General features: G+C 36.7%; 1 protein-coding gene across 3 annotated transcripts in view; it reads right to left on the reverse strand.

The window, feature by feature from the left end:
- Positions 1–14,247, reverse strand: part of LOC145669474 (uncharacterized) — a 68,071-nt gene that overhangs the window by 40,503 nt on the left and 13,321 nt on the right. For all 3 annotated transcript variants that reach the window (XM_081737648.1, XM_081737649.1, XM_081737650.1), the window contains exons 3-5: positions 12,683–12,827; positions 10,659–10,768; positions 4,285–4,423 (exon numbers count right to left, since the gene is read on the reverse strand). In XM_081737648.1, coding sequence (XP_081593774.1) covers positions 4,285–4,423; positions 10,659–10,768; positions 12,683–12,827 — 394 coding nt within the window. The remainder of the gene's footprint in view (positions 1–4,284; positions 4,424–10,658; positions 10,769–12,682; positions 12,828–14,247) is intronic.

A 14,247-nucleotide genomic window follows, 5' to 3' on the forward strand; every position in this document is an offset into this window, starting at 1 on the left:
TTTGTAAACTGTTAAGTCTGAAGCAAAGCTGATTTAATTGGTTTTGCAGTTATCATTCAAACAAAGTATTAAGGTTCTACGACGGAAATTTTTCCAAATGTTCCAACGAAATTTTCCATGTTTATTATATATTTTTTTAAAACAATCTATGAGAATTTGAAGGAACGAAAGTGAAAATACTTTTTGAATTTATAGAATTATGAAAACTTGGTCCACTGGCTACTGAGTCAATGATTGCAGGCTCGACTTTTGTGAGAGGTTTTTCCATTACCATTGGAGCATAACACATTGTGGAGGTTAGATGTGATACAGTTCAATTCATCAGAAGCTCAATGTCCACTCGTAAATTTATTAATAATTAATATAAAAACAAACTGAACAACTACAAGGTGAATATTTCAATTTCAAAATAAAGTATAAAGTAGCTAGTTTCAGTTACAAAACCAGTCATTAACAACAATGCAAAAAAGTAACAATTTTCTTACATTACATACATTAAATCAGATTTGTCAAATTGCGCACATTACATTGAGTTATATGTCACGAACGAAAATCACGAAATTTACCAACTGTATAAAGACATTATTTCAGAATATACCTTTGAGCAAATTCTTAAATCTGAGAATATTTTTGTCATTTTCTTATTACGGCAGGTAATATCTTATATGAGGTGTTAATGAATACCCTGTCATGAATTTGGAAGGTTGTTCTGTACAACAAAATATTAAAAACATTTCACATAAAGGTTGTCATAAACCGTGTAATTCCAGAACGATAGGCTGCCAAAAACGGTTTTCTTCAAGGAATCAACATACGTTTGGCAGTCCAAGATTTGATTACAGAAAGCAATCCTGTTCTATTTGAAACCGTAGATGATAAGCATGTGTAATGACTGTGAAAGGACGTGATGGATCCCCTAAAAGTTTCTGAAGCATGTAGGAAACGGCATCACTACGAAACAAGAATTCGTTGTCGGCAAATCAACTGCAATCACATTTAACAATGCGGAAGTTTTAAATGCTAAGTGGTTGCATAACCACAGATAAGAAGTGATTATGAGACAAAGTAGACATGCACGATGAGATAATTTATGTTTCACGGTACAATTGGATAGCCATTCATTTCTTTAACCTGGGAAAGAGAACTCACTTTAAACTCATTAAATTCAATATTTGAAAGTCAGTAGAAAAGTGTGCTTTAACTAAAATATGAGAAAAATCTAGCTTAGGTTTTCTTTCTATTTTTAATTAAAAAGTATCTATATATTAATGGTAGAAAAGTTATATGTTTGTAGCCAATCCTTTCGACAATGAGTTCTCGGGAACTATAGGCTCTAGAAAGACACTAGACATAGACAGATTTCAAATTTTGTGTAATTGTTCAGTTCTAATTGAATATTTAAGAAACATGGGCGTTATTTCTTTATTACATTTTTTTTTATGCGTACACTGGAAGTGTTGAAATTTTTAAAAACTAAAGCATAATATCTTACGAGTTATACATTGCACCACACATTTGTATACGGAGTTGGTATATCCCTCGGGCGTTTGTTTCATGGCCAAATGATAATGAAAAACGAAGGATAACCATTTCTCCAGGCTAAGATGTATCTTTATTGTTTATTGTGTTTTTCAGATGTAAAGCATCACGGGCAGTAGCCAATGCTGTGGGATATTCCGCGCGGTGTTGCCGGATTTCGGACTCCCCTTTCCCTTCTCGCTCTTCCTCTAGTTGAGATTATTACACATACATTGGCAACATTATTCACAATGTAAATATACTATTCCACCAAACTCAAAGATTTTGGCTGTGTATCCTAGAAGTATATATAGCAACTGAATAACCTACCTATTACCTTATTCCAGTGGAACTGCTAAACGTTCGTCTTCAACACTACTTTCACTATTGTCTATGTCAATTAATATTTCGCCATTGTCTGAATCTGACTCTTGTAAATTTTTTATTATGAGTTCCAAAAATTATAAACACAAAAAAATAATTCTTCGAGCTTCACTTCGTAGCACTTTTTTTTTCTAAAGAAAATTCTGCACTTGTACTCGGTTTCCTTAAAGACATTGTCAACTATAATTTTGGAGAACAAATGAACTACCACGAAAGAAAGCAACCTAGACACTGATGAACTATGTTTATGCTAGAAGAGAAGTTGCGTTCCTACACACACAATCAGCTCCTTTGCTTCCATGTCTGTTCCTATAATAACATACTCTTATACTTGATGTAGGTCTCAACAACAATCCATCTGATTCGTAAGCAACGCGATATGGTCGAGTTTGTTTTGGGTTACAATAATTTATGACACCACTCAGACGCCTGGTGCTTTTGCATCCCTGCTAGAGGAGTAAAGAAGGATTACGTAATTGGCCACACATACGTAAGGTATTGAAACGAAGAAAAAAAAAATCATACTGCGTTTCTTCTGTCGAATAAGGAAGAATCTTGCATGAAGGCAATTTCAAAACAATATTACGAATGTCCCATACCTTCTGTTCTTCCACATGAGCTCCCGCCGGGAATCGAATATATATATTATATATATATAAATGAATCAAATTGCAGAGGCTTGTTATTTAATTCGATCGCTTACTATTCTCAAGGGTGTAGAAACGGGGGAAAAGAGGGCCTTGACTTTCCAAACTATTTCCAGCCCCGAAATGAGGTTCATCTAGTATATGTTTAGTAAACTTATTTAATAGTTAATGCAAATTAGGAACGTTTATAATAAAATACGATTTTTAAAAAAAAGAAAAAAGAAAACATCATCAATACAGTTTCTGTACCTAATTACAAGGACGCTGATTTCTCTGTAAATTGGAAGAGGGGGTGCATTCAGATGCAGAAAGCATATATGATGATTTTGTGACAAATTGCATTCAAATTATGCCTAATATTGCACATTTACAAATAAAATGAGGGCCCTGGCTCCCTCAGTCCCCCCAGGATCTCTCGCTACTATATTATTGTATAATAATATCTGAGTTGATATTTTTTCGAGTTTTTTCCCTTTAGTATTTTAACCTACATAAACACAAAGTCGGATAAACAGACTGCTAGAAACAGCATATGTTTTCTTATGAATAGCTTGTTGATTTATCTCTTACAATCCGCTTTTCAACTTCAGTACTGTCAAGATCCGTCTTTTGTTAAGGTAGCATCGAGAAAACATAATGTGTATAGTATACATGGTGAGTTAAAATGCTTTCATATCCTGAAAGAGGTCATTTGTTCTGTTTTTAATGCGTGAAAAGCTTTCCTCCCCCTGAAAGTAATGTTCCCCTAGAACAACCTGTTGGTTACACCCCTGATTATCCTTTAATAAAAGTTGAGTTCCATTTCCAAATCGAAGAAAAATCCATTGGAAATTAGACCGGACTCAACGCTCGTTTTACTAATTGTTTTATATGGAAACCTTTCAAAGCGTGTATCATGACAACCAGTTGTCATAAAAAGATGTAGTTTTCACGTATGTGTTCGTAATTCTTTTCTCTACTTCGTAAAGTGAGCAGTTAATGTGCTAATACAATATTTCTAATAAGCGCCTGTGCTATTGTCAAGATTCGCAGTAGCGCGAGAAGTCAGCGTGCAGAACTGCTTGTCGCGAATTGTCAACACCGCTCAAAGCCAATTGGACGCCGCGTAAAGCCAACTCAAGGCCATGCCGCTTCCCATCTGAAATCTGCTGTAGTGTGTTTTCCCCAATGAACACCATATACCCCTGACATTATAATTAACTGTGTATGTAATGTATTTGCTTATTACATACTGCACGTAAGAAGAGAACATTGATCATACATGAATTAGAAACTCAAACCGGAAGTAGGCTCAAATCTTGCAAACGGTGCGAGAAATTGAACAAATAATCGAAAAAACTCCCCTTTATGGTACCCTTTGCCGATTTTTATCAAGACGTTTTTCACTTGTGTCTGTAAAGGGACATGTACAGATGTTGTGAGGAATGACAAGGAGATTCAAGCTCATATGTAAATGATGCGCTGTGTAGAGAGCGCAGGTTCAGCTAGTTATTATTAAACTTTAATGTTCCACGATTATGCATCCAGGCTAAGGGAGACGGTGAAAATGATGGAATGAACAAAGTGGGAGGAAACGACAGAATTCACGTTTGTGTACCACAAAGTCGACTTAGCGCGAGCAGGGATCGAACCAGAGACTCCACGCACTAGAGGTGAGTGGTCTATCGCTGAGCTATTGCGGTCTTTAAAAAGTATTGTTTAAAAGAATGAGGGAAGTTGCGTTGTGGCCACTTACCGAATTGACTTCAGAGAGACACACACTTCCTGGCTGGAGAACTTGAGCTGTTTAATCTGAAACCAATACCAGCCAAAGGGGACTCCGCACATTTTAACCCAGAACGCATATCCTGCAGGAGCTCCTATACTTTGCGGCGCTACAAAGAAACAACGAAAAATATATATATATATTTAAACAATCTTAGAGGATACATGTTTACTGAGTCCTTAAATACTAATATGTTTCACAGATTCTAATGTGATGGAGTCACTATTACCCATCCAACTAGTATTTCCGTTGATTTCAAGAGATGCTATACGAAATATTATTCATGAACTAAGAGACTGTAATAGTTTTTAATACCTAATAAAGTTCAAAATAACGTCGAAACTCAATTCAGAATAAGTATAATATTCCGTATTTATCTTTTATAATAGGTGCCTTCCATTTCAACTCAGACAAAAAAATATAAAATTGTACCATCATCATCTCAGATATTGTTGAAACTTTTTTTTTATAGCAACTAGACATGTTTTTAAGAGACCCATATGTTTTAGTTTTGTCGAAAAAAATTTTCCCACCAAGTAATGGGCCATCAAAGACGGGGAGTGCAATTTATGAATTGTAGAAGACATGGAAAATGGTCAACTTCGGAGCCTCACCATTCGGCTATGGAGACAGGTAGAGTTATAATTCTTGTTGTGATATGTACAAAGGGATATAAATAAACTATATTTTATTATAGTTTGGTTTGCGCATTTGTATCTTTTTGTACATAAATTAACAAATGAACGTCAATTTACCTGAAAAGTCGAAGTTTGCGAATTTTTTTCGAGAACTTTCGGTTCGAATTTTAAAATTCTGTTTTCGCGGTTGGTAAGACCTGGTTACCTGCTTTCCGAAAAAAAATTTGTATCGCTTCTGTGTGCAACCGTTTTGTCGTAAAAAAAATTCGAGAAATTGTAAAATTTTCAAAAATCACCATTTTTGGGCGCCATTTTCTCGAAAACCCCATCTTTTAAAATTCTGAAATTTTGTCAGATGGTTCAACTTTACATGAATAATAAACACACCAAATACCATTCTCGACCAATGCTTCATGAATTAACTGCAGCCTTTTAAAGTTAGCGAAGTTTCCTTAACTTGTATGTCACAGTCAGCAACACTGGGAACAATAGAAGTGCAATGATTTGATGATGTTTGTGGTTCACATTAATTAAATGAAGAATAAAAGGTTTTCTTGACTGTTTTTTTTTTTTTTTTTTTCATTTCATTATGTTGATCAAGAAGGCTCTCTAAAATAGTAAAATGGGCCTCCCCCTACTCCTCCGTTTTCTTAAACCGAAATAATCTGTGGTGGAAATTACAATTACGAAACGCACAAATTTCTAGTTCACTTACTTAAAATGGTCTTCGGAAACAAAATTTCACTGATTTACTTTTATTTTTATTTATTTATTTATTTTTACATGGACCAATCATTTGCTTGGTTGGTCTTCTTCGCTAATAGCATGTAACCGTGCAGGTGCTCCAATAGGTGTTGGCTCACTCACAACTCGTCCAGGAGTGGATCTAGGGAGAAGAAACTTTTTTATTTTATATATAAATAAAACCTATCTCAGAGTTTGGAGCTCTTAAAAGTAGCTCTAAGTAGCAGAATTACCCCCCCCCCCCTTCCAGAAGTCCGTCCTGGATCCGCCCCTGCGTAGCACATTGTCGATAGTCACAAATGCTGAAGGTCCATGTGGAAGCATAAACAGCACTTCAACTTCACGTAATTCATGATTTATTCATAATATTTTTGCTACGCACCACTGGTTATCATACATATATGTATGTAACAAAAGTTCCTTTTTGTAGATTTCTTAAATCTACACTTTGAATTGTAGAAGTTCGATTTTGGGGGACGCATGAAGTTAGTTCATGGTGACCCGTTACTGCCATAAAAACTTCGCCGTTTTCCGAAAGTCAAAGATGACTTCGTTGAATACCAGTTACCGGTCGCATACTTTCCCGTTTTTTTCTTCCGGAAGTTGTCGAATTCAGTTCCAGGCAACAAAACGAGAGTAATACGTGGAGTTTGTACTTGCACTATACTCACGAATTCTTCTGCGGTTTTAGTGGGGGCGCGGTGGCTCAGTGGTAGAGCGTTCACCTCCGGTGCTTGGGGTCCCTGGTTCGATCCCAGATCGCGCCGTGTGGGCTTTGTGGTGGACAAACACCGTGCTCGTGGGTTTTTTTCGGGGTTATTCCGTTTTATCCCACTTTCTGCATTCCACCATTTCATTCATTTCTCATAATCATCGTCTCCTTTAGCCTAACCGGCATAAGCATGGGAAGTAAAACTTAAAGATTTCATTTTTTTTATTTCTGTGGTTTTAATACTGTGTATCTGTTTTTGCCTAAGGTTATGCCACGTTGCCACATTCTTTACACCTCCCCCCCACTGAATACCGTCGCAGAGACCCTTGCATGGCCTTTTAACGAGATTATTGTTTTCCCATATGATATACGTAACACTTTCATTTTCGTCAGGATCAATAATTAAAGACTCCACACTTATTCCTTCCACTCCAAGACATTCACCACATTCTTAAAGAAGACAGTAGTAATTTTCTACGGATCATACTACTAAAGGAAATAGGTCACTCATGACAGCTTCAATACAGGCTGCACCTTTGATTTGTAGCAACGCAGTAGCAGCTAACTTAAAATTTGCACAATACACACACACATACACACACTTCCCTCGCAGGTTGCGGACTGACCCACTTTAGTCGAATACTGTAAAATTCCGAGTGACCCGTTCTTATGTTGGTATTGTTCTGTTTAAAAAGTCAGTAAATTTCTTTGGAACGCGTAAGAAAATGTTTCGTTTTTTTTTAAAACTTTTTGTCCTTTTTCGATAACTGTAATAGCATCGCACTTAATTGAGACTTTGTCTGGAGCATTGCAAATCATCACTGAGGTAATAAATAGTTCAGGCTTTTTGTAGATCATCAGAATTTATTGGATGGCCATTTCAAGTAAACTTAAAATTTGTGTGTTTCGTAATTGTAATTTCCACCACAGATTATTTCGGTTTAAGAAAACGGAGGAGTAGGGGGAGGCCCATTTTACTATTTTAGAGAGCCTTCTTGATCAAAATAATGAAAAAAAAAAACCAGTCAAAAAGAAAACCTTTTATTCTTCATTTAATTAATGTGAACCACAAACATCATCAAATCATTGCACTTCTATTGTTCCCAGTGTTGCTGACTGTGACATACAAGTTAAGGAAACTTCGCTAACTTTAAAAGGCTGCAGTTAATTCATGAAGCATTGGTCGAGAATGGTATTTGGTGTGTTTATTATTCATGTAAAGTTGAACCATCTGACAAAATTTCAGAATTTTAAAAGATGGGGTTTTCGAGAAAATGGCGCCCAAAAATGGTGATTTTTGAAAATTTTACAATTTCTCGAATTTTTTGCGACAACACGGTTGCACACAGAAGCGATACAAATTTTTTTTCGGAAAGCAGGTAACCAGGTCTTACCAACCGCGAAAACAGAATTTTAAAATTCGAACCGAAAGTTCTCGAAAAAAATTCGCAAACTTCGACTTTTCAGGTAAATTGACGTTCATTTGTTAATTTATGTACAAAAAGATACAAATGCGCAAACCAAACTATAATAAAATATAGTTTATTTATATCCCTATGTACATACCACAACAAGAATTATAACTCTACCTGTCTCCATAGCCGAATGGTGAGGCTCCGAAGTTGACCATTTTTCATGTCTTCTACAGTTCATAAATTGTACTCCCCGTCTTTGATGGCCCATTACTTGGCGGGAAATTTTTTTTCGACAAAACAAAAAAATATGGGTCTCTTAAAAACATGTCTAGTTGCTATAAAAAAAAGTTTCAACAATATCTGAGATGGTGATGGTACATGCTCTGCCTGAATTGAAATGGAAGGCACCAATAATAAAACCCAACTAGTATTTGCTGTAATACGAGGGTAGTCTCAGAAGTATTCGACCTGACGTATAGATGGCGGTTATTGTTTGAAAAACTACAATGGTTTACCTTAAGTTTGAAGACGTTATATTACGTAGTATTTGTTTGGCAGCCATCAATAATGAACATCCTCAGTGAGTATGTAAACATGGAAAAATGGGCCATCATTATGTGATAAAATACTTTTATTTGAGTGGGGGCGCGGTGGCTCACTGGTAGAGTGTTCACCTCCGATGCTTGTGGTCTCTGGTTCGATCCCTGCTCGCGCCGCGTGGACTTTGTGGTGGACAAACACCGTGCTCGTGGCTTTTCTCGGGGTTCTTCCGTTTCCTCTCACTTTGTTCATTCCACCATTTCATTCATTTCTCATCATCACCGTCTCCTTTAGCCTAACCGGCATACCGTGGGACGTAAAACTTAAAGAGATTTCATTTCATTTAATACTTTTATTTGAAAAGTCTTAGTTCAACCAATATCAAAGGCGAAGTAGATTTTACTCTAAGGAAGTTGCCCCTTCGTTTACAACAGTAAAATATTGGTGACAGAGTTTAAATGAGACAGTTGGTCGAACAAAAGAGATGACCATGCCAAGAATAGTGAAGAAATTTTACAAGAATGGTATTAGACGATTGTCGACTGAAAGTAACGAGCTAGCAGACATAGTCAGACATTTCAAAAAGTGTTGTATCACATATTGACTCAAAATTTTGATATGAGAAAGATATGCGCAAAATCAATGCCACGTTTGCTAGCAATGGAACAAAAACAGTGTTGGAAGGATGTTTCAATTAAGTGTTTGGCGATGCTTCACTGCAGTAAAGCCGAATTTTTGTATCGATTTATAAGCATGGATAAAACATGGGTCCATTACTTCAAACCTGAGACGAAGGAACAGTCAAACAATGCAATGAATGGAGAGAATCGGTTCACAGAAGGCGAAGACAGTTCCATCTGCTGGCAAGGTTATGCCGTCAGTATTTTGGAATGCGCGTGGAATAATTTTCATTGACTATCTTCAAAAAAGAAAAACAACGGCGAGTATTTTGCACAAACTTATTGCAACGTTTGAGTGATGAACTCAAGAAAAAACGGCTGATTTTAGCAAAAAAAGAAAGTGTTGTGTCAGCAAGACTATCCATCAGTTCATACATACGTTACCGCGATGGCCAAAATTAACGATTTAAACTTAGAATTGCTTCATCATGCACCCTATTCGCCAAATTTAGCCTCCTCGGATTATTTTTTTCTTAAATGGCTCGGTGGTAAAACATTTGCCAACAATGAAGAGGCGCAATCTACAGTTAATGGCTATTTTGAGATGTTCGACGGTTCTCACTATAAACACGGTATCGACGTTAGCATTCTGTACAAACGTACATGTAAATATGGTGCGAGATGATCAATAAATCTAATTAATCTCAATCTGTTAAGAGATTCCTTTATTGTTCAGCCACAAACATCATGTTTTCAGTGGATAAAAGCGAACGTGCTTAATCAATAATTATTCACCACCTGTAGCACAATGTGCAAGTGCTGATGCCTGCCACAGGAATGTGACATACATCTGTGGGTATACACGGCACATAAATAACTGTGGTATCGGGATATGTTGGTGTATATAGCAGTGGATTTTGTTCAGTTTTAAAAAACATGTATTTTTTTTCTTTCTCGTGTGTGTTGTAACCAAGGAAGCCAACAGTTCCCAAGAACTATGGTCCCCTTCCCCCCCCCCTCCATCCATTGACTTTCGCCCTCATAGTAGGGTTAGTGGACAAAAGGAAGAAGCAAGGATATTTTCTTCTTTTGGGTTGGTTCTTTTTTAAATCTAACGGAAAGAGAGAAGGGCAGTGGACAGTTAGCAAGTGGACATTGACAACATAGGCTGGAAGCAAGCAGCTCAGCCACGATTAAACATTGCATTTCATTTCGCATATCATATTCTTGGCGCAACAGTGCAATACAAAGACGTTATCTACGAACATCAAGTGTTATTAAACTATAGCAAGCCGTCACACAATTATCATAATAATTCAACAACGCTTGTAATGTAAATAGTTAAATGGTAGATTTGCTTAGTGTTAAATATATGTCATATCAAACCGAACGTCCCGTCGTGTATCTGTGCATTGAGCTTGGCCCTATGAACATAGTTTATTACTAAATCAGGTCCTCCGATCATACAACAGGATAATTTGAAATTTACCTTTTCATTAATGTCATCTCATACAAAAAACGACACACCATTATATAGAGCACTCCTCGTTGGGAGAACGTTGACCACATTACGATCATTCGGATATTAGATCTTAAATTGTAGCATCTTACTGAATAAGAAACAACAACAGAACACTACATAAATGAGTTTGTAGTTCTATTAATATTGTCTCACCTGTAATTCCAATCCACGTCTTTCCTTGAAACAATCCAAATAATTTCCTGCGGACGTTTTCCAAGTCAATCTTCAAATCTTCTTCCGCGTTACTCACAACTACTACATCTCTGGAAAATACATTAATTCAGTCATTAATCATTATTTCATGAAGAATTTAAGTTTTTCCACTTACAAGGTATTCTGCATTACATGAAACAAACTTGAACATGCACTCTTCATGCCGTTAAAATACTGGAAAGTGCAAAGAAACGTCGGTAATACTGATTGCAGAGCTGGGTGCATAACAGATCAAATAACAGCATTGTTAGCCGAATTTGGATACTTTCATCTGCACGATACTGGCTTCGGTTCTCGACGACAGGTAAAGGAAATACTATCCTATAAGGAATAGCTATGGAATATACATGAATGTTTACGTCTCAGAACTTGTATATAAATCTACATTATGTTTTCACACTTTAAATAATGAATCCTAAGTGTTATTAGTTTTACATTTCCTTAGACACAAATAAAAGGACCTAAAAATTGGAAGATGTTTTCGTATGGATTACCGTTAACTATTAATCAAAAGTTATATATATAATGGAAAGAGTTCCTGATTGGCTGATGAATGTCTAAGCCTAACTGTTTAAGCTAGAATCTTAAAATTTTGACACTGCACAGGGATTATAAGGTGTACCACTAGAGAGGAGAAATTAAGAGACAGGTGAGTTTTAGAAAGATATACAACGCTGAACAACACATGCACGCACTGCTTACATAATTTAATACGGATAATAAAGTCAATCCGTGTAAGATGACTCATTCGCATAGCTCCATAGAGTGGTAGTTGGGAAGCCTGGGGGAATGAAAAGAAATGAAACGAAATCTTTTAAGTTTTATGTCCCACGACTATGCCGGCCAGGCTAAAGGAGACAGTGATGATGACAAATGAATGAAAAGGTGGAATGAAGAATGGGAGGAAACTCCCGACGAGACCGAGAAAACCCACTCACACGATGTTTGTCCACCACCAAGTTCACTTGGCGCGAACCGGGATCAAATCACGGACCCCACCCACCAGAGGTGAACGCTCTACCACTGAGCCACTGCGGCTTCCCTTACGAGAAAGAGTAGTAACAATAATGAAGATATGGTGTACTACAAGGGCAATATAATTTAAACCTGATATTAAGAGTATCAATTTGGTAATTTTGATATATGAGTAAACAGAGTGACTGACGTATTGATTATGAAAGTGAGTAACTTTGAGGTTGAGGTATAGAGAGGTTTTAAGAAAATACTTCTGATTGATCTATAGCTCTCAATTTAAGTCACTCTGTTCTTCACAAAATGACACAACGACCAAATCAAACAACAGTCGTAAAAATCTTAACGAAAAATATTACTATCAAATGTTAAGTGCACATCATTTTCGCATACGAAATTTAAAGAGGACATACAAGGTGTCTATCGAGTTTGATATTCAAAATTCCAGTGTATTTAGTATAATCATCAGGAAAATTCGAATACCAAATATAATAATTTTTTAAAAGTTCTTTAGGAATAATCACACTCTTGATGATTTCAGGTTTGTAATTGTTTCACCATTAAAAGATTTTATTTTTAATAAATTTAGTTAACCTTGATTTTTTGAAATCTTTTAACATTTTTAAAAGGGCCTCGCAACTCCTCTCACAGCCCTCCACTCCACCCATTGCTTTAAATATCTAATTATTGCTTTGGAAAAATTTACAATCTCAATGGATACAAAATTGTTCCCAAGACCATTAAAACAATTAAAAAAACATTGTTGACAAATTACCAGTTTCATGATTTTTCCAGTATGTGGATCAAAATTCCAGTATCAGAATTGAATTTCAGCATAATTGAAGTATTTCCAGTATCAGTTGACACCCTGACATACAAGTGAGTAGCCAGTGTTAATAAAAACGCACAATTCACGAATGACCATGCTAAATGTCAGAGAAAGAACTACAATATGGATGGATGGAATTTGAACAGAAACTTTATGAACGTACCTGTATTGATGAAGACAATCGACGTATCGCCTTTCTTGATAGTGTCCCATGAATATCCGTCGTTTAAGCATCTGTTTTGTAAAGGTTTCAATGTGCTCCCAATCGTACGAAGTCTGTCCAGTCATTATTGTCTTTTCGTTAGGCGCTGCAAGAGACATTGCATAGCTTCATTTAAAATAGCAACAACATAAAGAAGAAAATCAGAAAGATACATTCGCATTCTATACACGTTCTATTATGATACAAACGCATTAGGCATATTTGGAAGTAAACTCTGACATCAAAAATAACAAAATGAATGGGTTGAGTTGATTTTGAGTTTAACGTCCCGTTCAGCAGCGAGGCTATATGAGATGTGGATCTACTGATTAACGTGGACTCCGAAGCCGCCGGGAAACGAAGTCGGGTCTCCCACGCCAAAGGCGCCTACGCTAACCGCTTAGCCACGAAGGAGCTCAATAACAAAATGAAATATGCTGGAATATGTACTATGTCTTACATTGTGCTTACATTTGGTATAAGCTGTTCCGTATTCGATTCAAAGGGGGGACAAAATGTGTAAAAGCTTTTTTTTTTTTTTTTAAACCAGGCCATGCATTCTGAGTGACGTCTTTATTACTCACACAATGTAATTGTCGGGATGGTTCTTCACCCACTGATCCCAAGCCGCTCCCATTACTTCCCTCCTCCCCAATTCCCCGGACAGTGTGATCAATGAGGGCCGATATCTCTTATTCCTGAAGGGCTTACACTGTCATGTGTCGAAAGCCCAGAAATCTAACCTAACTACGAACTGAACCTGGAACGACACGTACCAAAAGCAGAAGCGTTAGCCACTAGACCAGCGGGGAGAGTTCCGTCATCACAGAGAAGCGTAGATCATACAGGAACATTAACCATTAGAACCAAAAATGGTTAACCAAGAGGATAACCATTAGAAATGTTGTGGATGAAATAAATGTCAGCAAAGTGGAATGGGAGAACTCGAAAGGACTTTTACGGCCAACTAGACTAGTCACAATGGAAGGGAGTTGGGTGACGCAAAAACAAAGGAAATAAGGACGAAGCCTACCGCCACACTGATGCTGTCCGTGTTCTGAGATTGTGAGGGGATCATCATACCACACTATCAGCTAATTCAGAGCCAATGTATTAATAGCGAAGGTAGTGCAGTTAAAGATATCAAATATTGATTAAATTATTCACCGAATCTAGCACCATGTGATATATTTCCAGAAAACGAAGGGTTCACTCGAAAGAAGCCATTTTGGCACAATGGATAATGTCGTTTGTGAAGTACAAATGTGATTTGCCCAAAGGTCACACTTCTAGAGAAACGGCTGACGCAAGATGAAGATCACTGGGGTATCTTACGAAGCACGATACACTAGAGAAAGACTAATGCCATAATGGTCTTAAAAGTACGTATAGTTGCTTTTTTCCAGGTCATTGCACTAACTTCTTGACAGCTTCTCGTTGAGTGTAGTAAATGATGGAAATATTTTAAGATGAACAATTTGAATGTTCAAAATGATCTTCACATTTAATCCAAATTATAAAATAAG

This window comes from Thermobia domestica, chromosome 14 (assembly GCF_964235325.1).
Source record: "Thermobia domestica chromosome 14, izTheDome1.hap1.1, whole genome shotgun sequence".
Classification (NCBI taxonomy): domain Eukaryota; kingdom Metazoa; phylum Arthropoda; class Insecta; order Zygentoma; family Lepismatidae; genus Thermobia; species Thermobia domestica.